Source organism: Hoplias malabaricus, chromosome 9 (assembly GCF_029633855.1).
Source record: "Hoplias malabaricus isolate fHopMal1 chromosome 9, fHopMal1.hap1, whole genome shotgun sequence".
Lineage (NCBI taxonomy): Eukaryota > Metazoa > Chordata > Actinopteri > Characiformes > Erythrinidae > Hoplias > Hoplias malabaricus.
Genome location: NC_089808.1, coordinates 10,382,398 through 10,409,473, shown reverse-complemented (window position 1 = coordinate 10,409,473; position 27,076 = coordinate 10,382,398). Strand labels below are relative to the sequence as shown.

The following is a 27,076-nucleotide window of genomic DNA, read 5'->3' as shown; positions in this document are numbered from 1 at the left end:
AAGTTTAGTATGAAAACTATTAATATATAACTGAGAATATGGTACATTTTCTTGTCGTTGTTAAGACACTCATTCTGGCAACATATAACGTGTGAAAATAAGTATATACTTCACAGCTTTATTCTTTTATTGAGCCTGAATGCTACTGAATTTTATTTTGAAAAAAAAAACAGACTTAGGTTTTTATTATTATTTATTAATATATATTTTGGTTTGTAGATTGCAGGTTGCTGCTTTCTGTGTTTGCTCTAATTAATAAACTCTGGTGTTTATTCTTCACACTTCTAAGACTGTTGAAGATTTTTGTGGTATTTTTTGATGTTTCTTGTATTATTTGTGGTATTTTTTTTATGATTCACTTGGTTTTTTAAGTCTCTGCTACTTCAGGAGAGCTGCATTTGACTCCAGTTCAACTGATTCAACAAAGAAAAGTCTAGTAACTAATGAGATCAAAACAGTTGCAGTGTTTTAAACCCTGAAAACAAAAAGCATGCTGTAAACGATTCTACACCAAACGTATTCAAACACATCTGAAGTCAGTCATGTACAGGTGCCTACTAACTGTTTGATAAAAGTATTTTCTTTTCATTAAATGAATGAATTCACTGTGTGCACATATTTGCCTGCAGTGAGCCTTCATGTAAATCACCATCACAACAAACTCAAAACAAAGAAAGAAGTGTACTCTTTAGTAACAGAATCCATATTCACTCACAGACACTAGAAAGGCAACATCACCGGGAGTTTCAGGTGAGAAAATATCATTATTAAAATATTTCCTCATGTAAATAATAACCTTAGTTCTAAAGTCTAAAACGGTATTAGATTCTTCAAATACTTGGCGTTCTAGATTCAATATGTTATCAATTATGAATTAAGCCTTTCCTTTATAGATGTTTTGATGTACTTCACACCTAAATAACAGTTTAAAAGATTAGTTTAAGTGTTTGTTCTATATTCTACTGACTTTAATTTAAGAAATGAAACTAATTAGTTCCTCATCAAAAATGACTTGTTCTAAACTCTTGTATGTAACACAATGATATAACTTTTGCTAAACGAGAAAAACAGAAGGCAATTTGAATACTGTTTTATGCATGATGAAAGTTTAATAAATTAATATTGAAATAAAAAAAATATAAAAAAGGCCCTTAGAATTGTCTTAAATTTCCCTCATAATGTAGTAAATATAGGAGGAGGTCAAATCAGAACTACAGTCTGGAAGCAAAAGGCAAGCTGATATCGTTATTGAAGATGAAGAAAACTTAGACAAATAATGGACTTTTCAGGGTCTTAGAAGCATGGGGTTTGGGCACTACAAGTAGAGATGTCACTGTCCTCTTCACTTCAGAGTGCACCGGAGCTACCAGAGTGAATATTGATATTGTGGAAAAAAGGTTTAAAAAAAACTTGCTGATGTTTAGCCACAGTCCAGACAGAGATGGAGTATGTGCGAGAGGTTGAGGTGAGGACACAGCTGCTTGTCTGGGTGTGTGAAGGAGGCGAGGCTGGGGAACAAAACTAGAGTGGGGACCTTCATGTGCTCAGCAAGAAGAAGAACTGGGGGAAGGGACAGGATTGTGGGGCTATAGTGGAGCACTATAGGATGCAGGAGTAAAAGGGTGATGACGTGAAAGCATATTAATCCCCTTAGGGATATTGCTTCTCTGTATTTGACCCATCCGTGGTAGCGAACACAAACACACACACAACTGGAGCAGGGGCCTGCCAAACACCTTGGCGTCCGGGGAGTAGTTTAGGGGTTAGGTTCCTTGCTCAAGGACACCTCCGACCCTCCGAGCTCAAGCTCGCTTCTCTAACCTCAAGGTCACGGCTGCCCCCAAAGGTCACTACTTTAGAAGTGCTGACACTGTTCTGTGTTTTGTATCCACACTAAAAATCTACATTTTTAAATTTAAAAAAAAAGTCTTACATATTTAGACAAGTCAAAAATGCCAAATATAAACTCCAAGAAAATCTGGGATGCTGTTCAAAATGACTGTTGTATATAAAACCATGTGGTAGAATTCTCAGGGCTAATGTGTGCAGTTAAATTTTTGTAGCATTACACAAAATGATCGCTCTTTTTTTTAGCCAAAACCCAACATATTTATAATGTGTTGCTGGCATTGAGTTCAAAACAGTCAAATATTTATCAAACACAAACTCTCAGGATCAACATTAAAATATTGTCTTCGTGCTGTTTTCAGTTAAATATAGTTTTTAAATGATTAGTACATCATTGCATTCAGTTTTTATTTACATTTTGCACAGTGTCTTAACACTTTTAGAAACAGGGTTTGTCTGTTCAAAGCCTCTACACCCACTATATCCCTCAGATTTGGGGTTATAAATCACTGTCTCTAAAAGATGGTTTTATACGCAACAGCCGTTTCTCCAGGTTTAGGACACTATCCACTTTAAGGGGAATTTCAGCTAAATTTTCTGATGAACTCAATTACGATTCACTCATTCTGAAAGTGAACAGCACCATTCCAGAGAAAAGTGCACAATCAGAATAGTTTACAGTGAGTTAGGAACCAGTCGTCTGAAGTGTTCAAATACACAAAGCAATCACAACAATGTATTTAATGCATATAGAACGAATTGATTGCTGTGAGATATATGTAGGACATTAAATAAAACTAGTGCCGAGACTAGTGCTCTTCTCAGTTCTCTAACTGTGGTTCTAGCAAAATATATTCAGATCAGCAGCATGAACTACCGTATTTTCCGCACTAAGGCGCACCTAAAACACTCAAATTATCTCAAAAGCCGACAGTGCGCCTTATAATCCGGTGCGCCTTATATATGGACCAATATTGAGCCACAACAGGTCTCGCAACTACGGTAAGCAGCCGCCTACTTCATTTTCTTCCGCGCGCGGTGCATGCTGGATATATACCGGTATATATATTTCATTTCCATTTGTTTTTTATGTAAAGACCCCAAAATGGCTCCTATTAAGAGACACGCATATGACGCAGAGTTTAAACTCAAGGCGATCAGTGGATGAGGAATAACTTAGTAAAGTGAGCTTTACGTGTTTATTTTGTGTGTTGTGTGATTTTAACGTTTGAGCAACGTTGAGTTATTGATATATTGTTATCGCTTTGCACTATTTCGAGTGTTACTATATTGTGATTATTATTATTATTGAATCGAGGAAAAGTCCCCCCCCCCACTATGTGGGGTATATTAACATTGCACTACATGTTTTACCTTAAACTACGCTGGGTTGTAATCTATTAATAAAGTTGAACTGACCTATCTGACTGTTTTGTTGACATTCCCTTTAGCGCAGCTCCATCTAATTGATGCATAACGTAACCCCCGGCCTCTACTGTAGCGTCTATTGTATGCGCCTTATAATCCGGTGCGCCTTATAGTGCGGAAAATACGGTAATAACGATAAACAACAAGACTGATGTAATGTTTAAAGTCTGTGTTCTCTCTCTTTCTTCTTCTCCACAGTCATGGGTTCCTCTCTGTGTTTCCTCCTGCTGTTCTCAGGTCAGTGTTAGTTCATAATGATCTGTTAAACTCTGCTGTTTCAGAACTGTACTGCCGTGCTGACGAGAGGTTTTACTCTCTGCAGGTCTGTGGACTCTTTCTCTGTGTGTGACTCGTCAGTTTTATCTGGTGAATGTAAATAAGAACTGGACTGAAGCTCAGAAATACTGCAGAGAGAAATACACTGACCTCGCCACCATTGAGAGCCAAGAGGAGATGGATGTTTTAAAAGCTCCGATCATTCAGATAAAAAGCCTTTACTGGATAGGACTATTCAGGCAGGAAGTTCCACAAGGCAACACCATTGTAAGAACATGCACATTAACATTTAGAGGAGTGTATTATGCATTGACATTAACACAATTAACATTAAAGAAACATGTTTTATAGTTACTTTCTCTGAGCCACAGTGTGTGATAATGATCTAATGTAACAACCTGCACCTATTTCATATACACTGTGTGGCCAAAAGTTTGTGGACTTAGGTTCATCCATTGTATTTTCTAAACTGCAGGGTTTTAAAAGGGAGTTTGTCCTCTGTAACAGATTCTAATCCACTGTAAAGGCTTCACATTCGATGCTGGAAGAGTAGTTCTGATGCTGGGTGATTAGAGATGATAGATCACAAACACACAGCTCTCAGCTGGAAAGCAAATTTGGAGCCCCATTTCTTCTTAGGAAACAGCTTCAAGTCTAGTGCGGTGACTGACTGCTTTTAGCTCAACTCCTAATTTAGCTGAAGACATTGATGTGGAATGTTACATTTACCTTTGTGCTGTAGGTAAAATATTTTTTAAAAGATTGAAAGAAAAACACAGATTCTCAGACAAATGCCATAATCGTTCTCTCCCCTTTATATTTCCATAGTGCTGTTGAATTAGCAAAACAGTCAACAAAAGAATCACAACTGCAGCGGCGGCACGGTGGCTTGGCGGTTAGCACGTTCGCCTCCCAGCACTGGGATCTTGGGTTCAAGTCCCATCTGGGTGGAGTTTCCATGTTCTCCCCGTGTCTGCGTGGGTTTCCTCCGGGGTCTCCGGTTTCCTCCCACAGTCCCAAAAAAAAAACAAAAACATAAAAAAAACATGGAGGGTAGGTGAATTGGCTTCTGTAATAACTGTCCTGGTTTGTGAGTTAATGAGTGTGAATGTGTATGTGCCCAGATATGGATTGGCGCTCTGTCCTGGGTGAAGTCCTAGTGCCCGATGCAGTCCTCCAGGTGGACGGTCGTTTCTGGTTGAGAGTACGCTGTGCGCGTTTGGCTGCCGCTTCTCACCAGTGTGTGTGAATTGAGCGTTCTGAGCAGTGTAGATTGTAAAGCGTCCTTGGGTGTCTAGAAAGGCGCTATATAAGTGTAACGATAACATTTGTAGCAATTAATCGCATCTTGCCTACGTTAGAAATGAGTTTCTTTATAATGGATATTAAATAAAGAATGTGTGCGTGTGAGAGAGAGAAAAGGATTTGTAGGAGTTAGTCATTAGATTTAATGCATATTTCAGCACAAATACAGTGTACTCTGATCTCAAACTAAACTTTCTGATCTCCACATTGTAACTGCACTGTGTTTACATCTTTACTTCCTCCGATAATTGACTCCTTTTACAGAGACTAGTGAGAAAGTAGCGGTTTTATTTAGTGTCCAAATTTTGAAACTGAATATTTTAAAAATGTAACGCACTAAAGCCCTGTGTACGTTAATGCATTCATTTTGACAGCACTGTTTTATTTAATGGTTCTAGTTTAATTAAATATTTTCTCATATAACCTCAAGGAAAGGATACATTTTTAAGGAGACATCAAAAGATCAGCATTAAATAATGTTTTTTTTTGTTTGTTTTGCTTGTGTTTATCAGGGGTTCATATATTTGTTGAGGACTCTGTACTGATCAGGTATTAACTTGTTTCTAGACCTGGGAGTGGTCAGATGGGAGTAACTCCTCGTACAGGGACTGGCATCCGGGAGAGCCAAGCATCGGTCAGAATGAAGACTGTGTGCAGTTATGGGATTATAACCAGTGGAATAATGCTGGCTGCCGTGCCACAAATCCATTTGTCTGCTACAAAAGTAAGTAATAAGGTAATAATATGCAGTACATGAGGTGCATTTATACTGAACAAATATATAAAGGCAACACTTGTTTTCCTCCCATTTTTCATGATTTATGAACAATATTTGAGAGATAAATGTCTCTTGTGTTCATAGAAAAAGTCTTAGATCTTTGAGGTGAGCTCATGAAAAATGGGAGCAAAAACAAAAGTGTTGCCTTTATATTTATGCTCAGTATATTTCAGTTTAAAAGTGTTTAAAGGAGAATTCTGAAAAAAGTAATGGAGTGATAAACTGCAGAAACCAACACAAACACACAGAAACAGAAACACAATGAAACACACAACTGACTCTATACTTTAGACAAAGAAAGCTCAGAAATAACTATTAAGTCTTTATTCTCACCTCTCTGCAGATATTTCACTGACTCTGGTTAATGAAACCAAGACTTGGAAAGACGCTCTAAAGTACTGCAGAACGCACCACGTGGACCTGGTCTCTGTTCATAACGAGACAATCCAGCAGTGGGTGGAGATTGCAGTTAATTATGCCTCCACTGCTAATGTGTGGCTGGGTCTGCGTCACACCTGCACCTTGAACTTCTGGTTCTGGGTGAGTGGAGAGTCCCTGTGCTACCAGAACTGGGCCCGGGGGAACGGGACAGGGCTGGAAGACTGCACAGGAGGAGAAAGATCAGGAGCGATACAGTCTGGAAGTAAAGAGTGGATCAGTCTGTCACAGAATCAGAAACTCAACTTCATCTGCACAGACGAGGGTCAGTAATGGACTTATATTTGTCAGTGTCTGAATATTAACAGTGAATAAATAATGTCTGATGATGTTTGCTTTTTTCCTTTAGAGATGTAGAAGAGGATACAAGCTGCTCAAAATCATGCTGATAATTAATATTCATTTCTTCCTCAGCATAGTTTTAACAAGAAAGACAAGTTTAGTATGAAAACTATTAATATATAACTGGAATTATGGTACATTTTCTTGTCGTTGTTAAGACACTCATTCTGGCAACATGTAATGTGTGAAAATAAGTATATACTTCACAGCTTTATTCTTTTATTGAGCCTGAATGCTACAGACTATTATTTTGAAAAAAAAAAAACACAACAGACTTAGGTTTTTATTATTATTTATTAATATATAATTTGGTTTGTAGATTGCAGGTTGCTGCTTTCTGTGTTTGCTCTAATTAATAAACTCTGGTGTTTATTCTTCACACTTCTAAGACTGTTGAAGATTTTTGTGGTATTTTATGATGTTTCTTGTATTATTTGTGGTATTTGTTTATGATTCACTTGGTTTTTGAACTCTCTGCTACTTCAGGAGAGCTGCATTTGGCTCCAGTCCAACTGATTCAATAAAGAAAAGTCTAGTAACTAATGAGATCAAAGCAGTTGCAGTGTTTTAAACCCTGAAAACACAAAGCCTGCTGTAAAAGATTCTACACCAAACATATTCAAACACATCTGAAGTCAGTCATGTACAGGTGCCTACTAACTGTTTGCTAAAAATATCAGCTTTTCATCAAATGAATGAATTCACTGTGTGCACATATTTGCCTGCAGTGAGCCTTCATGTAAATCACCATCAAAACAAACTCAAAACAAACAAAGTGTACTCTTTAGTAACAGAATCCATATTCACTCACAGACACTAGAAAGGCAACATCACCGGGAGTTTCAGGTGAGAAAATATCATTATTAAAATATTTCCTCATGTGAATAATAACCTTGGTTCTAAAGTCTAAAACGGTATTAGATTCTTCAAATACTTGGCGTTCTAGATTCAATATGTTATCAATTATGAATTAAGCATTTCCTTTATAGATGCATTTGATGTACTTCACACCTAAATAACAGTTTAAAAGATTAGTTTAAGTATTTGTTCTATATTCTACTGACTATAATTTAAGAAACGAAACTAATTAGTTCCTCATCAAAAATGACTTGTTCTAAACTCTTGTATGTAACACAATGATATAACTTTTGCCAAACGAGGAAAACAAAAGAAAATCTAAATACATTTACATCTAATTTTATGCATGATGAAAGTTTAATAAATTAATATTGAAACAAAAGAAATAATATAAAAAAGGCCCTTAGAATTGACTTAAATTTCCCTCGTAATGTAGTAAATATAGGAGGAGGTCAAATCAGAACTGCAGTCGTGAGGCAAAAGGCAAGCTGATAACGTTATTGAAGGTGAAGACAACTAAGGCAAATAATAGACTTTTCAGGGTCTTAGAAGCATGGGGTTTGGGCACTACAAGTTGAGACGTCACTGTCCTCTTCACTTCAGGAGGTACCGGAGTGAAAACGGTGTTAACATCATCAGTCTACGCCACGATAGAAGATCAAACACTGTTTATGTCCAATTGATCACAAATAGCTAGAAAAAAACACTTTTTCTGATATTGTGGCAAAAGAGATTTAAAAACTTGCTGATGTTTAGCCACAGTCCAGACAGAGATGGAGTATGTGCGAGAGGTTGAGGTGAGGACACTGCTGCTTGTCTGGGTGTGTGAAGCAGGCGAGGCTGGGGAACAAAACTAGAGTTGGGAACTTCATGTGCTCAGCAAGAAGAAGAACTGGGCGAGGTGACAGGATTGTGGGGCTATACTGATGCACTATAGGATGCAGGAGTAAAACAGTGATGAGATGAAAGATTCCCTTAGGGAAATTGCTTCTCGGCATTTGACCCATCTGTGTTAGCGAACACATAAACACACTCTAGTGAGCAATTATTTACAAAAACTAGAGGCAGTGAACACACACACACAACCGGAGCAGGGGCCGGCCAAACACCTTGATGTCCGGGGAGTAGTTTGGGGGTTAGGTTCCTTGCTCAAAGGCACCTCAGCCGTGGATGAATCTTTCCTTTCTGGTCCCAGGAACTGAACCAGCGACCCTCCAACCTCACACTTCTTTCTCTAACCTCAAGGCCATAGCTGCCCCCAAAAGTCCACACTAAAAACCTACATTTTTAAATAAAAAAAATCTGTCTTACATATTTAGACATAAGTCAAAAATGCCAAATATAAACTCCCAGAAAATCTGGGAAGCCGTGCAAAATGGCTGTGGCATGTGGTAAAATTCTCAGGGATAATGTGTGTAGTAAAATTTTTGTAGCATTACACAAATTGATCACTTTTTTCTTTTTGCCAAAACCCATCCATCCATCCATTATCTGTGACCGCTTATCCATTTCAGGGTCACGGTGGGTCCAGAGCCTACCTGAAATCATAAGGCACAAGTCCTTCACAGGGTAACACACACATTCACACCTACGGACACTTTTGAGTCACCAATCCACCTACCAACATATGTTTTTGGACTGTGGGAGGAAACCGGAGCACCCGGAGGAAACTCACGCGGACACGGGGAGAACACACCAACTCCTCACAGAGGGTCACCTGGACCGGGAATTGAACCCACAACCTTCATGTCCCTGGAGCTGTGTGACTGCGACACTACCAACATATTTATAATGTGTTGCTGGCATCAAGTTCAAAACAGGGAAATATTTTTTTAACACAATAAATTTTCTCAGGATCAACATTAAAATATTGTCTTTGTACTGTTTTCAGTTAAATATAAATTTTAAATGATTAGTACATCATTACATTCAGTTTTCTTTACATTTTGCACAGCGTCTTAATGTTTTTGGAAAAGTTTCAGTTTCTGATGAACTCAATTATGATTCACTCATTCTGAATGTGAACAGCATCATTCCAGAGAAAAGTGCACAATCAGAATAGTTTACAGTGAGTTAGGAACCAGTCGTCTGAAGCATTCAAATATACAAAGCAATCACAACAATGTATTAAATGCATAAAGAATGAACTGATGGCTGTGAGATATATGTAGGACATTAAAGAAAACTAGTGCCGAGACTAGTGCTCTTCTCAATTCTCCAACTGTGGTTCTAGCAAAATATATTCAGATCAGCAGCATGAACTAATAATGATGACTAACTAAGACTGATGTAATGTTTAATGCCTGTGTTCTCTCTCTTCTTCTCCACAGTCATGGGTTCCTCTCTGTGTTTCCTCCTGCTGTTCTCAGGTCAGTGTTGGTTCATAATTATCTGTTAAACTCTGCTGTTTCAGAACTGTACTGCCGTGCTGACGAGAGGTTTTAATCTCTGCAGGTCTGTGGACTCTTTCTCTGGGTCTGCCTCGTCAGTTTTATCTGGTGATTGAACAAAAGATCTGGACTGAAGCTCAGACATTCTGCAGAGAGAAATACACTGACCTCGCCACCATTGAGAGCCAAGAGGAGATGGATGTCTTAATAGCTCTGGTCAATCAGACACCATCATCACATAATTCCTGGATAGGACTGAGGCAAGATGGTTCCCCCGGGCAACAACTCTGTAAGAACATATACATTAACATTTAGAGGAGTGTATTATGAATTGACATTAACACAATTAACATTAAAGAAACATGTTTTAAAGTTAGTTTCTCTTAGTCACAGTGTGTGATAATGATCTAATGTAACAACCTGCACCTATTTCATATACACTGTGTGGCCAAAAGTTTGTGGACTGAGGTTCATCCATTGTATTTTCTAAACTGCAGGGTTTTTAAAGGGTGTTTGTCCTCTGTAACAGATTCTAATCCACTGTAAAGGCTTCACATTCGATGCTGGAAGAGTAGTTCTGATGCTGGGTGATTAGAGATGATAGATCACAAACACACAGCTCTCAGCTGGAAAGCAAATTTGGAGCCCCATTTCTTCTTAGGAAACAGCTTCAAGTCTAGTGTGGTGACTGACTGCTTTTAGCTCAACTCCTAATTTAGCTGAAGACATTGATGTGGAATGTTACATTTACCTTTGTGCTGTAGGTAAAATATTTTTTAAAACATTGAAAGAAAAACACAGATTCTCAGACAAATGCCATAATCATTCTCTCCACTTTATATTTCCATAGTGCTGTTGATGAATTAGCAAAACAGTCAACAAAAGAACCACAGAATTTGTAGCAATTAATCACATCTTGCCCACGATAGACCAAAGTTTTTGTAATGGATATTAAACAAAGAATGTGTGTGTGTGTGTGTGTGTGTGTGTGTGTGTGTGAGAGAGAGAGAGAGAGAGAGAGAGAAGAGGATTTGTTGGAGTTAGTTATTAGATTTAATGCATATTTCAGCACAAATAAAATGTAATCTACTTTCTGATCTCCACATTGTATCTGCACTGTGTTTACATCTTTAAATAAAACCGCTACTTTCTCACTAGACTCTGTAAAAGGAGTCAAAGAAATGGTAGTTTTTTAAATAATATTTTTTAAGAAGACATCAAAACATCAGCATTAAATAATGTTTTTTAGAGTCTGTCTTGCTCGTGTTTATCAGGGATTCATATATTTGTGGAGGACTCTGTACTGATCAGGTATTAATTTGTTTCTAGACCTGGGTGTGGTCAGATGGGAGTAACTCCTCGTACAGGGACTGGTATCCGGGAGAGCCAAGCAACGGTCCGGGTGAAGACTGTGTGCAATTATGGAAAAATAACCAGTGGAATAATGCTTACTGCAGTAACCCAAATGCATTTGTCTGCTACAAAAGTGAGTAATATAAGGTAATAATATGCAGTACATGAGGTGCATTTATACTGAACAAAAATATAAAGGCAACACTTTTGTTTTTCCTCCCATTTTTCATGATTTGTGAACAATATTTCAGAGAAAAAGGCCTTTTGTGTTCATAGAAAAAGTCTTAGATCTTTGAGGTAAGCTCATGAAAAATGGGAGCAAAAACAAAAGTGTTGCCTTTATATTTATGTTCAGTATATTTTAGTTTAAAACTGTGTTTAAAGCAGTTGCACTGAGTGAGGACTTTAAAGCAGAATTCTGAAAAAAGTAATGGAGTGATAAACTGCAGAAACCAACACTGAAACACACAGAAACAGAAACACAATGAAACACACAACTGACTCTATACTTTAGACAAAGAAAGCTCAGAAGTCTTTATTCTCATTTCTTCGCAGGTCCACTGACTCTGGTTAATGAAACCAAGACATGGAAAGACGCTCTAAATTACTGCAGAACGCAACATGTGGACCTGGTCTCTGTTCATAACGAGACAATCCAGCAGTGGGTGAAGATTGCAGTTAATTATTCCTCCACTGCTAATGTGTGGCTGGGTCTGCGTCACACCTGCACCTCGAATTTCTGGTTCTGGGTGAGTGGAGAGTCCCTGTGCTACCAAAACTGGGCCCCGGGGAACGGGACAGGGCTGGAAGACTGCACAGGAGGAGAAAGATCAGGAGCGATACAGTCTGGAAGTAAACAGTGGATCAGTCTGTCACAGAATCAGAAACTCAACTTCATCTGCACAGACGAGGGTCAGTAATGGACTTATATTTGTCAATGTCTGAATATTAACAGTGAATAAATAATGTCTGATGATGTTTGCTTTTTTCCTTTAGAGATGTAGAAGAGGATACAAGCTGCTCAAAATCATGCTGATAATTAATATTCATTTCTTCCTCAGCATAGTTTTAACAAGAAAGTCACCTGAGATTAGTATGAAAACTATTAATATATAACTGAGAATATGGTACATTTTCTTGTCGTTGTTAAGACACTCATTCTGGCAACATGTAATGTGTGGAAATAAGTATATATTTTACAGCTATATTCTTTTATTAACCCTGAATGCTACAGACTTTTATTTTGAGAAAAAAAAAACACAACAGACTTAGGTTTTTATTATTATTTGTTAATATATACTTTGGTTTGTAGATTGCAGGTTGCTCTTTCCTGTTTTTGCTCTAATTAATAAACTCTGATGTTTATTCTTCACACTACTAAGACTGTTGAAGATTTTTGTGGTATTTTTTGATGTTTCTTGTATTATTTGTGGTATTTTTTTTATGATTCACTTGGTTTTTTAAGTCTCTGCTACTTCAGGAGAGCTGCATTTGACTCCAGTCCAACTGATTCAACAAAGAAAAGTCTAGTAACTAATGAGATCAAAACAGTTGCAGTGTTTTAAACCCTGAAAACACAAAGCATGCTGTAAAAGATTCTACACCAAACATATTCAAACACATCTGAAGTCAGTCATGTACAGGTGCCTACTAACTGTTTGCTAAAAATATTTGCTTTTCATTAAATGAATGAATTCACTGTGTGCACATATTTGCCTGCAGTGAGCCTTCATGTAAATCGCCATCACAACAAACTCAAAACAAAGAAAAAAGTGTACTCTTTAGTAACAGAACCCATATTCACTTACAGACACTAGAAAGGCAACATCACCGGGAGTTTCAGGTGAGAAAATATCATTATTAAAATATTTCCTCATGTGAATAATAACCTTAGTTCTAAAGTCTAAAACGGTATTAGATTCTTCAAATACTTGGCGTTCTAGATTCAATATGTTATTAACTATGAATTAAGCATTTCCTTTATTGATGCTTTTGAAGTACTTCACACCTAAATAACAGTTTAAAAGATTAGTTTAAGTGTTTGTTCTATATTCTACTGGCTATAATTTAAAAAATGAAACTAATTAGTTCCTCATCAAAAATTACTTGTTCTAAACTCTTGTATGTAACACAATGATATAACTTTTGCTAAACGAGAAAAACAAAAGAAACTTTAAATACTGTTTTATGCATGATGAAAGTTTAATAAATTTCTCTTTATTTAATAAGTTTAAATTTAAAAAAGAAAATAAAAAAGGCCCTTAGAATTGTCTTAAATTTCTCTCATAATGTAGCAAATATAGGAGGTCAAATCAGAACTACAGTCTGGAAGCAAAAGGCAAGCTGATAACGTTATTGAAAATGAAGAAATCTTAGACAAATAATGGACTTTTCAGGGTCTTAGAAGCATGGGGTTTGGGCACTACAAGTAGAGATGAAACTGTCCTCTTCACTTCAGAGTGCACTGGAGGTACCAGAGTAAATACTGACATTGTGGAAAAAAGGTTTAAAAAACTTGCTGATGTTTAGCCACAGTCCAGACAGAGATGGAGTATGTGGGAGAGGTTGAGGTGAGGACACTGCTGCTTGTCTGGGTGTGTGAAAGAGGCGAGGCTGAGGAACAAAACTAGAACGGGGACCTTCATGTGCTCAGCAAGAAGAAGAACTGGGGGAAGGGACAGGATTGTGGGGCTATAGTGATGCACTATAGGATGCAGGAGTAAAAGGGTGATGACATGAAAGCATATTAATCCCCTTGGGGACATTGCTTCTCTGCATTTGACCCATCCATGGTAGCGAACACATAAACACACACTAGTGAGCAATTCTTAACAAACACTAGAGGCAGTGAACACACACACAACTGGAGCAGGGGCCTGCCAAACACCTTGGTGTCCGGGGTGTAGTTTGGGGGTTAGGTTCCTTGCTCAAGGGCACCTCCGACCCTCGGACCTGAAGCTTGCTTCTCTACCCTCAAGGCTACGGCTGCCCCCAAAAGTCACTACTTTAGAAGTGCTGACACTGTTCTGTGTTTTGCATCCACACTAAAAACCTACATTTTTAAATTAAAAAAAGATATATGTGTCTTACACTTTTAGACATAAGTCAAAAATGCCAAATCTAAACTGGGATGCCGTGCAAAATGGCTGTTGCATATAAAACCACGTGGTAGAATTCTCAGGGATAATGTACCCGTAATGTACTCTGTACCCGTTTGGAAGCTGTTTTGATCGCTCGGGTTTTCCTGTTTACTCGTTTCCACTGTTATTTCTATATTTATATCTGTTTTTATAACCTACTAACCATCCATAGATCTATCTTTTAGATTGTCTCCGCAGGAATATTCATTACAGAGGCACTAAAACTGCCACCGGACCCTGGAGTAACGTTCTTGGTGTAAGTTACTAAAATCAACTAAAAGCGGTAAGTACCTGCAATTCCATGGCTACTACTGGCTGTTTTGCCTGCTCAGAGTGTGGCATGTTTAGTTTAACCCCCTTTTCCACCTCTAGCGATAAAGATAGTGGTTGTGTTTGTAGTAAGTGTCAGCTAGTTAGCTCTCTGGTGGATAAAGTGGACCAGTTAGAAGTGCGCATCCGGAGCTTATTATTGTTAAGGGATAAACAGCGAGATTCAGTGCTAGCAACTCCGGGTGCCTTAGGGAGAGTTAGCACCCCCACGACTCCGGCGTCAGAGCCCTCACAGCGGGGTGAATGGGTGACGTCTCGGCGTCATAGCCGGAAAGCTAAGGCTGATGCTAACGCTGAGGCCAAAGCTAGCCCACCGGGATACCACGCTCCTCCGATTCGCGTGTCAAACAGGTTTGCCCCGCTCAGCGAAGCACCCGCTGAGGAGCCTGTTAAGAGTGCTCTGGTTATAGAAGACTCTATTGTTCAACACGTGAAATTAGCTACTCCTTTAGGGGCGCCGGCAGTAACAGTTAGCTGTTTATCGGGAGCCAGAGCGCCGGATATTAGTGGCAACCTTAGACTGTTAGCTAATAGGAGATATTCGAGGGTAGTCATTCATGTAGGGGCCAATGATATTCGTCTGCGGCAGTCTGAGGTAACTAAGGGTAATATTACAGAGGTGATTAAACTGGCCCAGACGATGTCCGATGCCGTAATCTGCTCTGGCCCCATACCAATGCGGCGTGGCGACGAAGCTTACAGCAGACTTTGGGCGTTAAACTGCTGGATGTCCAAGTGGTGTTCCGAAAATCAAGTGGGCTTTATAGACAATTGGTTTCGTTTTGAGGGCAAGCCTGGTCTTATAGGTAGGGATGGTATCCACCCCACTGCCTTACTTTCTTGCAGCATAGCACATAGTCTTTTAGTTAGTCAGCAGAGTAGTGTAGATAGCTGCTGACAATCCAGAGCCGGGACCAGGCCGCAGACAGACAGGCTAAACCGACCGTCTGCGAACTGTCTTGAGGCGTCACCCAGGTTCAACTGTATTGAGACTGTGTCTTTCCCCCGAACTAAATGTAAAAGTAGAAAAACAAAATCAGCCTGTTTCAGCAACCTAATCAATATTAAATCATACACAACACCTAGCAGCAACACCTCAGAACTAAAATTTGGGTTACTCAACATAAGATCACTAAACTCAAAAGCACTCATCGTAAATGATATTATAAGTGATCATAAATTCAATGTTTTCTGTCTCATGGAAACGTGGGTTAGACCAAATGAATATTTAGCACTAAATGAAGCCACCCCCCTAGGCTATAATTATGCACATAGCCCAAGAATATCAGGCAAAGGAGGTGGAGTATGTGTAATTTACCAAAATACCCTAGAAATTAGTCTTAAACAATGTGACACCTTCTCTTCTTTTGAGGTTCTCTCCACTATTATAACAAATCCGGTCACAAAAAAGGACGCATTTTTATTATGCAACATTTACAGACCACCAGGGCCTTACTTAGAATTTCTGAAAGAATTCAGCGATTTTGCTACAAACCTAGTGGTGTGCAATCATAAAGTTATAATTGTAGGAGATTTCAATATCCATTTTGAGAAGGAAAGTGACCCACTAAAAAAGGCATTTACCTCAATCTTAGACTCTATTGGTATTACTCAAAATGTAACAGGGCCTACACACTACTGCAGCCACACTTTAGACTTAGTTCTGACACTAGGTCTTAACATTGACAAAATTAATATCTTACCGCAATCCTCAGCAATCTCCGATCATTACTTAATTTCATATGAGCTACGTTTTAGCCATAACATATGTAGGAACCCTCGCTATTCTACAAGGCATATAATAAAACCATCTACCGCCCTACAATTTATAGAAACCTACCAGAATTATCGACCCCAGTTCCAACTCCATCGGACCCAATGGACCTAGATGTACTAACTGATTACCTAGAAAATACCTGTCGATCTACTTTAGAAAAGGTAGCACCACTTAAACATAAAAGTATAAGACAGAAAAAGCTCGCACCATGGTATAATGATAAGACCCGTACTTTAAAACAAACATTACGAAAACTAGAACGGAAATGGCGATTAACCAAGCTTGAAGTGTTCCATTCTGCCTGGAAGGACAGCCTTATAGAGTATAGAAATGCCCTCACTAAAGCTTGCTCAGCATATCTGGCCTCGCTGATCTCCAATAATAAAAATAATCCGAGAGCATTGTTTAGTGTGTTTTCTAGAATTACAAAAAATCAAGCAGGTTCTGAACAACTAATTCCAGCAACTCTCACCAGTAAAGATTTTATGGACTTTTTTAATAATAAAATTGAGAATATTAGACAACAAACTCAAGCCACAGGATCAAATCCATCCTGGCTGCCACCCGATGTGAATGATATAAAACATAATATAACTGTAAAAGAAAGACTTGAAACCTTTTACCCACTCCCACAATTAGAACTAGAGAAGATTATCACCTCCGCAAACTGTACAACTTGCACACTTGATGCAATTCCCACAAAGTTGCTCAAAGAAATACTACCAGCTATTATTGATCCTCTTTTAACTATAGTAAACTCATCCCTTAGTCTGGGCCATGTACCCAAAGCTTTTAAACTAGCAGTTATTAAACCTATGATCAAGAAACCAAATCTTGATGCTAGTACACTGTCTAATGGCCTATTTCTAATTTGCCATTTCTGTCCAAGATCAAGAAAGAGCTGTGGCCCAACAACTTAGTTCATATCTACATAAGAATCATATATATGAAAAATTCCAATCTGGATTCAGGCAACATCATAGTACAGAGACAGCTCTAGCCAAGATAACAAATGATCTTCTTCTTGCCTCTGATCAAGGCCACGTATCCCTGTTGGTGCTTCTTGACCTAAGCGCAGCCTTCGATACAATAGACCACAATATTCTCATAGAAAGGTTAGAAAACATGGTTGGAATCACAGGGACAGCCCTATTATGGTTCAAATCTTACTTAACGGAACGTTATCAATTCGTAAAAGTAAACAATCTAAATTCAAATTATTCTAAAGTAAGATTTGGAATTCCACAAGGCTCTATTTTAGGACCATTATTATTTACATTATACATGTTACCGCTAGGCACAGTTATAAGAAACCATGACATTAACTTTCACTGTTACGCAGACGACACACAATTGTATATTTCAGCCAAGCCCGATGACAAACACAGATTAAAGAAAATAGAGGACTGCTTGAAAGACGTGAAAGGCTGGATGTTGCGTAACTTCCTCCTTCTAAACAGCAACAAAACAGAGGTCCTGCTTTTGGGTCCAAAAGAAATAAATTATCAGATTTAATTTTAAATCTCGCTGACTCTCCAATTAAACCTGGTTCAGCTGCAAAAAATCTTGGTGTCATAATTGACCCGGATTTATCATTTGATCAACACATAGGTAGTATCACTAGGACAGCTTTTTTACATCTTCGCAATATTGCTAAGATTAGAAATGCCTTATCCCTTCAGGACGCAGAAGCATTAGTACATGCCTTTATTACTTCAAGGCTTGACTACTGTAACGCACTACTGTCAGGATGCACCAGCAGCAATTTAAGAAAACTTCAACTAGTTCAAAATGCTGCAGCTAAGGTCCTCACTAAAACTAGAAAATTTGAACATATCAGCCCAGTTTTATCATCACTTCATTGGCTGCCTGCTAAATTCCGCATTGACTACAAAATTTTGTTATTAACATATAAAGCTCTACATGGGCTTGCTCCTGAATATCTTCAAGATACAATTTCCTATTATGAGCCTCCACGTTCACTCAGATCACAGAATACTGGATTTTTAATTGTTCCCAGAATTCAGAAGGCCTCAGCTGGGGGAAGAGCCTTTTCTTATAAAGCCCCCAGACTCTGGAATGATCTTCCAGAAAATGTTCGGGACTCAGACACAGTCGCAATCTTCAAATCTAGGCTAAAAACACATTTGTTTAGTTTATCTTTTGGTAGCTAATGCTCCCCCATAGATAAAGGCGGCAGATCCGGGGGGTCCATGGACACAGGGAATTATAGTAAACTGAGACGCTGGTGCTGTCGTCCCGCCGCTTCTCGCGATCACTCAGGTTTGTTGACGGTGGAGCGGAGGGATGCCAGTGTTTCAGGATGCTCCCGTGTCTGTGTGTCCTCCTGGTTCTCTCCTTTTAGTTAAAGCTGTCATAGTCAGATCTGCCGGAGTCATTAGCCACACTCTGGAAATTTTCATATTTTCTACTTTACAAACACAAAACAGTTCAAAACTAATTCCATCCCTTTACATTTTTCCGAGTAAACAACTGCCCACCTGTCTGTCTGGACACTGATGGATGACTGTCGATGACCTCCACGCTTCAGACCAGCTGCCCACGCTCCAGCAACCACCAAGTGCCTTGAAGCTGTCCCTACACTGAAGTTCTCATGGACTACTAACTATCATCACCAGTAGATTGACCAGAGGAGGATGGGTCACCCCTTGTGAGCCTTGGTTCCTCCCAAGGTTTCTTCCTCAGCTGGGGGAGTTTTTCCTTGCCACTGTCGCCCCTGGCTTGCTCACTTGAGGGTTTTACATTTGTTTTTACATTTCATGTCAAATCTTTGTCTTACTGGAAATCTGTGAAGCTGCTTTGTAACAACAACAGTTGTGAAAAGCGCTATATAAATAAATTTGATTTGATTTGATTAATGTGTGTAGTTAAAGTTTTGTGGCATCACACAAATTGATCGCTTTTATTTTTTTTACCCAAAACCCAACATATTTATAATGTGTTGCTGGCATCGAGTTCAAAACAGGCAAATAATTATCAAACACAACACACTCTCTCAGGATCAACATTAAAATAGTCTTTGTACTGTTTTCAGTTAAATATAGTTTTTAAATTATTAGTACATCATTGCTTTCAGTTCTTATTTACATTTTGCACAGTGTCTTAATGTATTTGGAAACAGGGTTTGTCTGTTCAAAGCCTCTACACCCATTATATCCCTCAGATTTGGGGTTATAAATTACTGTCTCTAAAAGATGGTTTTATACGGAACAGCCATTTCTCCAGGTTTAGGACACTATCCACTTTAAGGGGAATTTCAGCTACATTTTCTGATGAACTCAATTACGATTCACTCATTCTGAATGTGAACAGCACCATTCCAGAGAAAAGTGCACAATCTGAGTAGTTTACAGTGAGTTACTATGGAAGCAAATCTGTCTCATCAGACTTTGAAATATTACCAACTTGTCATGCCCTTGTCCTGTCATGTCTGTTTTTTCCGCCATGTGCTCTCTTAGCACATGGCTCTGTTTGTTATTTTCCATGTCTCCGCCCATATCCCGCCTTTGTTCCGCCTCCTCATCCATGTCTCATTATCTTCGTTATCAGTCTCAGGTGTCTCTCGTCTATGTAGCGTATTTAAGTCCTCTTGTGTCACATCCAAGTTGTCGGTCATTTGTATTGTTTCGTTTCCAGTTGTCATTACTTATGTCATGTTATCAAGTCTGTCTATCTCCGCGGTTTCTCTGTCATTGTTTCCCACATCGTCATTTCGTTTCCAAGTCTAGTGTGTCTCTGCTGTTCCTCATTTTGTTTCCTCTGTCGTGATTTGTTTCTCAGTCATCATGATTTCTTTCTTTTAAAGTCTATCTGTTTTGTATGGTTCTGTTTTGTTTAAATAAAGTTTGCTGTGTTTTTAGCGAGTGCGTCCGCCTCCGTCAGTCCGCCCCGCGTCCCTGACACACCTTTTGAATTTGTAGCACTGAAATTATGCATCTGAATATTTTTTGCACTGAAAATATGCATCTGAATATAATTGCTCTTGAATAGAACTCGTGAATTTTCAAGAACATGTTTTCACTGTTATTATTTAAGGTTAATAAATTCAAATGAAAAAAATTCAAGCTCAAAAAAATTCAAACAATATACTTCGAAGTTGCTCAAATTCAGTAGACGAAACTCAGATACCAAAATACGAGTTACAAAAAATTCAGATACACATCCGGGATATCAAGGATGAGCAATCGATTCATTTGGATTTTCTCTTTCACCTTACATGCTGCACTAGTTGCATTCTGTCGCCGCTAGATGGCAAAATACGAACACAACTTCCATACCGTGGAAAAACTACACGCTTAACTTCCATCCATCCATCCATTATCTGTTTATCCAGTTCAGGGTCACGGTGGGTCCAGAGCCTACCTGGAATCATTGGGCGCAAGACGGGAATACACCCTGGAGGGGGCGCCAGTCCTTCACAGGGCAACACACACACTCACTCACACCTACAAACACTTTTGAGTCGCCAATCCACCTACAAACGTGTGTTTTTGGACTGTGGGAGGAAGCCAGAGGAAACTCATGCGGACACGGGGAGAACACACCAAACTCTTCACAGACAGTCACCCAGAGTGGAAATCAAACCCACAACCTTTAGGTCCCTGGAGCTGTGTGACTGCGACACTACCTGTCGCCACGTTTAGCCTCCTTCCGCAGATATTATCTCTTTATTTTCAAAGTGTCTCAAAAATCTGAAAGGCTCACTAAAGACACAATATAACAGACTATTGATATCCTGAAGATGAAGAAATTTTACTGTGGAATTTTTTTGTAATGGCCCTGTGAAAATAGCATGTGATATGACAGAACATGTGGAAACAGTCGTGTGAAAATTAGGACACCTCATGAAAGCCTTTGTCTTTTTAAACATATTTAAACATATGTACGTTTGACTTTCATTTGAACAGCACTAAGAAATGGAGCTTATACAAATAAAACTGAAGAAATTACTTATAAACATAGGTTGTACAATGTAATTGGCCTTTGGCAGAGAGGATTTGGCAAATTTTTCATGGGTGCCACCCACATACTCAGCTCTACAGCTCCTCACACAAATGTTCCTTACAAATGCGGGATCATTGAAAAGGGAAATTAACAGGCTTTTCAATGTTATAAAATGTATTGCCAAGAAGCATTGTTACAACAAATAAATAATCTACAAACACAAATTTATATATAAATATTTATAATAATATTAGAAATAACCAGACATTGTTAATATACACACCGACATTCATTTATCAGTCAAGTTTATGAATTAAACTCTGCACTTTGGGATATTATATTTGTACTACACCTTCTGTAAAATGAATTTCAGATTCTTGATAATCTGACAATTAAAAAATAAAAATGCCATAGGACATATACTCCAAATTCATGTTTCCACATTCTGTCATATCACATGTTATCACAGTCATATCACATGCTATATTCACAGGGCCATGATAAAAATTCCACAGTAAAATTTCTTCATCTTCAGGATATCAATAGTCTGTTATATTGTGTCTTCAGTGAGCCTTTCAGATTTTTGATACACTTTGAAAATATAGAGATAATATCCGCGGAAGGAAGATAAACGTGTAGTTTTTCCACGGTATGGAAGTTGTGTTCGCAACTACAAGTTGTGAATGCAACTACTGCACCATTTAAGGTGGAACAGAAAATCCTAATGAATCGATTGCTCATCCTTGGTATCCCGGATGTCTATCTGAATTTTTTGTAACTTGTATTTTGGTATCTGAGTTTCGTCTACCGAATTTGAGAAACTTCAAAATATATTGTTTGAATTTTTTTGAGCTTGATTTTTTTTATCTGAATTTATTAACCTTGAATAATAACAGTGAAAACGTGTTGTTGAAAATTCAAGAGTTCTATTCAAGAGCAATTATATTCAGATATAAAAAAAATTCAGTGCTACAAATTCAAAGGTGGTAATATTTCAAAGTCTGATGAGACAGATCTGCTTCCATACGTGGAACCAGTCGTCTGATGCATTCAAATATACAACACAATCACAATAATGTATTCAATGCATAAAGAAAGAACTGATGGCTGTGAGATATATGTAGGACATTAAAGAAAACTAGTGCCGAGACTAGTGCTCTTCTCAGTTCTCTAACTGTGGTTCTAGCAAAATATATTCAGATCAGCAGCATGAACTAATAATGAATTGACAATAAATACTGATGTGATGATTAAAGTCTGTGTTCTCTCTCTTTCTTCTTCTACACAGTCATGGGTTCCTCTCTGTGTTTCCTCCTGCTGTTCTCAGGTCAGTGTTAGTCCATAACGATCTGTTAAACTCTGCTGTTTCAGAACTGTACTGCCGTGCTGACGAGAGGTTTTAATCTCTGCAGGTCTATGGACTCTTTCTCTGTGTGTGACTCGTCAGTTTTATCTGGTGAATGAAGATAAGACCTGGACTGAAGCTCAGAAATACTGCAGACAGAAAAACACTGACCTAGCCACCATTGAGAGCCAAAAGGAAATGAATGTTTTAAAAGCTCTGATCAATCAGACAAACAGCCGTTACTGGATAGGACTGAGGCAGACGATTCCACCGGGCAACACCAAAGTAAGAACATATACATTAACCAGTGGCGAATGCTGGTCTTTCAAGGAGGGGAAGCTCAATTTTGGCCTACATCATAAAATGTCGGTTTATTTATATGTAAATTCTACCCTCCGTTCCTTTTTAAGAAAATGATCTTTGACCCTGTCGTACCAACAAGGCGTCTTTTCCAGGGACTTAACTAGTGTCCTCTCAATGGCCAGCAGAGCTAGGCTGCTTAAACGGCCTTGGCCCATGTGAAGTGTGTCCGCCTGTGCTCCCACAGATCTTTACACCAAAGGATCGCTGATTCGCTCATTTCGCTGTCAATCAAAAAGGGATTCAGCCTGAGACACATCATCCAATCATCATGCAGAAGCTGAGCGTCCGGGCCAGCCGAGGCCAGCCCACTGCCTCATAGACCCCTAGAGACGCTGAACGTCCGATGGGCGGGACAAAGCCCAGCATTTATCCAATGACTCGTCTCGTTTCGCTGCACTTCGCTGCTTTGCTATTGAACTCTCAGCTCAGCGTCCTCACTGTTTAAAGCACTGTGAATGATTGAGAGGAAAGCCGCGTCTTTACCAGTGATAAGAAGCTGATTCTGAACAAAAGTTGAGCGCGTTGTAGTGCGTATTTATTCAATGACGTGTACACACAACAGAATATATTTGATCACTTATTTTTTTACATTTTAGGGGAAGCTGAGCTTCCCTTGCAGTCTTAGAGCAATCGCCACTGACATTAACATTTAGAGGAGTGTATTATGCATTGACATTAACACAATTAACATTAAAGAAACATGTTTTATAGTTACTTTCTCTGAGCCACAGTGTGTGATATTGATCTAATGTAACAACCTGCACCTATTTCATATACACTGTGTGGCCAGAAGTTTGTGGACTGAGGTTCATCCATTGTATTTTCTAAACTGCAGGGTTTTAAAAGGGAGTTTGTGCTCTGTAACAGATTCTAATCCACTGCAAAGGCTTCACATTCGATGCTGGAAGAGTAGTTCTGATGCTGGGTGATTAGAGATGATAGATCACAAACACACAGCTCTCAGCTGGAAAGCAGATTTGGAGCCCCATTTCTTCTTAGGAAACAGCTTCAAGTCTAGTGTGGTGACTGACTGCTTTTAGCTCAACTCCTAATTTAGCTGAAGACATTGATGTGGAATGTTACATTTACCTTTGTGCTGTAGGTAAAATATTTTTTAAAAGATTGAAAGAAAAACACAGATTCTCAGACAAATGCCATAATCGTTCTCTCCCCTTTATATTTCCATAGTGCTGTTGATGAATTAGCAAAACAGTCAACAAAAGAACCACAACATTTGTAGCAATTAATCACATCTTGCCTACGATAGACCAAAGTTTTTATAACGGATATTAAATAAAAAATGTATGTGTGTGTGTGTGTGTGTGTGTGTGAGAGAGAGAGAAAGAGAGAGAACGAGAGAGAAGAGGATTTGTTGGAGTTAGTTATTAGATTTAATGCATATTTCAGCACAAATAAAATGTAATCTACTTTCTGATCTCAACATTGCATCTGCACTGTGTTTACATCTTTAAATAAAACCGCTACTATCTCACTAGTCTCTGTAAAAGGAGTCAGTTATGGGAGGAAGTCATGGCCAAATTTAGAAAATGATTAATTAGAGATATGATGCATTAAAGCCCTGTGTACGTTAATATGTTAATTTTGACAGCACTTTTTTATTTCTTAATGTAGTTTAATTTAAATGTTTTCTTTCATATAACCTCAAAGAATAGGATAGATTTTTATGTTAACAGTCATATTTTTAAGGAAACATCAAACATTAAATGATGTTTTTTAGAGTCTGTCTTGCTCGTGTTTATCAGGGGTGCAAATATTTGTTGAGGACTCTGTACTGATCAGGTTTTAATTTGTTTCTAGACCTGGGTGTGGTCAGATGGGAGTAACTCCTCGTACAGGGACTGGTATCAGGGAGAGCCAAACAACGGTTTGGGTGATGTCTGTGTGCAATTATATACTAACAACCAGTGGAATGATGCCAACTGCAGTGCCACAAATCCATTTGTCTGTTACAAAAGTGAGTAGTATAAGGTAATAATATGCAGTACAGGAGTTACAAGTTAATTTACATTACTTTAAAACTGTGTTTAAAGCAGTTGCACTGAGTGAGGACTTTAAAGCAGGATTCTGAAAAAAGTAATGGAGCGATAAACTGCAGAAACCAACACTGAAACACACAGAAACAGAAACACAATGAAACACACAACTGACTCTATACTTTAGACAAAGAAAGCTCAGAAATAACTATTGATTAAGTCTTTATTCTCACCTCTCTGCAGATATTTCACTGACTCTGGTTAATGAAACCAAGACTTGGAAAGACGCTCTAAAGTACTGCAGAACGCACCACGTGGACCTGGTCTCTGTTCATAACGAGACAATCCAGCAGTGGGTGGATATTGCAGTTAATTATGCCTCCACTGCTAATGTGTGGCTGGGTCTGCGTCACACCTGCACCTTGAACTTCTGGATCTGGGTGAGTGGAGAGTCCCTGTGCTACCAGAACTGGGCCCCGGGGAACGGGACAGGGCTGGAAGACTGCACAGGAGGAGAAAGATCAGGAGCGATACAGTCTGGAAGTAAAGAGTGGATCAGTCTGTCACAGAATCAGAAACTCAACTTCATCTGCACAGACGAGGGTCAGTAATGGACTTATATTTGTCAATGTCTGAATATTAACAGTGAATAAATAATGATGATGATGTTTGCTTTTTTCCTTTAGAGATGTAGAAGAGGATACAAGCTGCTCAAAATCATGCTGATAATTAATATTCATTTCTTCCTCAGCATAGTTTTAACAAGAAAGTCAAGTTTAGTATGAAAACTATTAATGTATAACTGAGAATATGGTATATTCTCTTGTCGTTGTTAAGAGGCTTTAAAGATATTTTTCAACACATTCTGGCAACACATGATGTGTAGATGTGTCTGTACATATTAATAATTTTCTTTAACCTCTACATTACAGACTGTTATTTTGATCTTTGTAACAAAAGCACTGTAACACTGTAGATTTATTCTGCTGTGTAGATTTACAGATGTTTTATATACGTTTTTTATTTGTAGATTGTAGGTTGCTGTTCTCTGTATTTGCTCTAATTAATAAACTCTGGTGTTGATTCTCTCTTCTAACTATGGTACTCTATACTATAATTCATTTGGTCTCTGCTGACTCAGGAGAGCTGCACTAGACTCGAGTCCGACTGATTCAGTGAAGGAAAGTCTTTGAGGTAACTAATGAGATGAAATAGATGCAGTGTATAAGACGTCTGAAAACGTAAGCTGTAAGTGATTCTACACAAGATATTGGTTTCCTTTGAGACTACAATGCATTGTAGGAGTGTTTTAAGAGCTCTTCTATTGTGCTGTATCTCCAGGCCTTGGCTGAGCCATATTTAAAAATACTAAAGCCCTGAGTGAACAGAAGGTCTACCTAGGTCTACTAGGTCTAAAGTTAGTGGTCTTCAGGTGTCTACCCAGAAATTTGGTTGCTTTTCATTATTAATTCATTTATTCTGTCATTCATTCATTGTCTGTGGCCGCTTATCCAGTTCAGGGTCGTGGTGGGTCTGGACTCTACCTGGAATCATTGGGTGCAAGGCAGGAACACACACTGAAGGGGGCACCAATCATTCACAGGGCAACACATACTCACAACTATGGACACTTTTTGAGTCGCCAATCCATCTACCAATGTGTGTTTTTGGACCGTGGGAGGAAACCGGAGCACCTGGAGGAAACCCATGTGGACACAGGGAGAACACATCAAACTCCTGTAAGTAAAATATTTTTTAAAAGATTGAAAGAAAAACACAGATTCTCAGACATAATTGTTCTCACCCCTTTATATTTTCATAGTGCTTTTGATGGATTAGTAAAGCAATCAACAAACTTCTTAGCAATAAATTGTATTTTGCCTTCGCTAGAGTAAAACTTTTTATAATAGATATTAAATAAAGTGTGTGTGTGTGTGTGTGTGTGTGAGAGAGAGAGAGAGAGAGAGAGAGAGAGAGAGAGAGAGAGAGAGAGAGAGAGAGAGAGAGAAGAGGATTTGTTGGAGTTAGTTGTTAGATTTAATGCATATTTCAGCACAAATACAATGTAAACTTTCTGATCTCAACATTGTAACTGTGTTTACATCTTTAAATAAAACCGCTACTATCTCACTAGTCTCTGTAAAAG

At 38.5% G+C, this 27,076-nt stretch overlaps 3 protein-coding genes across 3 annotated transcripts; all 3 read left to right on the top strand.

Moving 5' to 3' along the window:
• The first annotated feature begins 720 nt into the window (after nucleotides 1-720).
• LOC136707277 (C-type mannose receptor 2-like) lies at nucleotides 721-6,773 on the top strand. The gene is made up of 6 exons (XM_066681257.1): nucleotides 721-750; nucleotides 3,475-3,513; nucleotides 3,599-3,819; nucleotides 5,425-5,581; nucleotides 5,979-6,338; nucleotides 6,423-6,773. The coding sequence occupies exons 2-6, from the start codon at nucleotides 3,477-3,479 to the stop codon at nucleotides 6,428-6,430; spliced, it is 783 nt and encodes a 260-aa protein (XP_066537354.1). The 5' UTR covers nucleotides 721-750; nucleotides 3,475-3,476; the 3' UTR covers nucleotides 6,431-6,773.
• Nucleotides 6,774-9,535: 2,762 nt separating this feature from the next.
• On the top strand, nucleotides 9,536-14,462 carry LOC136707281 (snaclec 27-like). Its single transcript, XM_066681260.1, has 6 exons — nucleotides 9,536-9,642; nucleotides 9,728-9,952; nucleotides 10,993-11,149; nucleotides 11,572-11,928; nucleotides 12,827-12,859; nucleotides 14,342-14,462. The coding sequence occupies exons 2-6, from the start codon at nucleotides 9,929-9,931 to the stop codon at nucleotides 14,422-14,424; spliced, it is 654 nt and encodes a 217-aa protein (XP_066537357.1). The 5' UTR covers nucleotides 9,536-9,642; nucleotides 9,728-9,928; the 3' UTR covers nucleotides 14,425-14,462.
• A 7,988-nt stretch (nucleotides 14,463-22,450) lies between these two features.
• Nucleotides 22,451-25,886, top strand: LOC136707278 (macrophage mannose receptor 1-like). The gene is made up of 5 exons (XM_066681258.1): nucleotides 22,451-22,555; nucleotides 22,641-22,858; nucleotides 24,755-24,911; nucleotides 25,174-25,533; nucleotides 25,617-25,886. The coding sequence occupies exons 1-5, from the start codon at nucleotides 22,519-22,521 to the stop codon at nucleotides 25,622-25,624; spliced, it is 780 nt and encodes a 259-aa protein (XP_066537355.1). The 5' UTR covers nucleotides 22,451-22,518; the 3' UTR covers nucleotides 25,625-25,886.
• The last annotated feature ends 1,190 nt before the right edge of the window (nucleotides 25,887-27,076 follow it).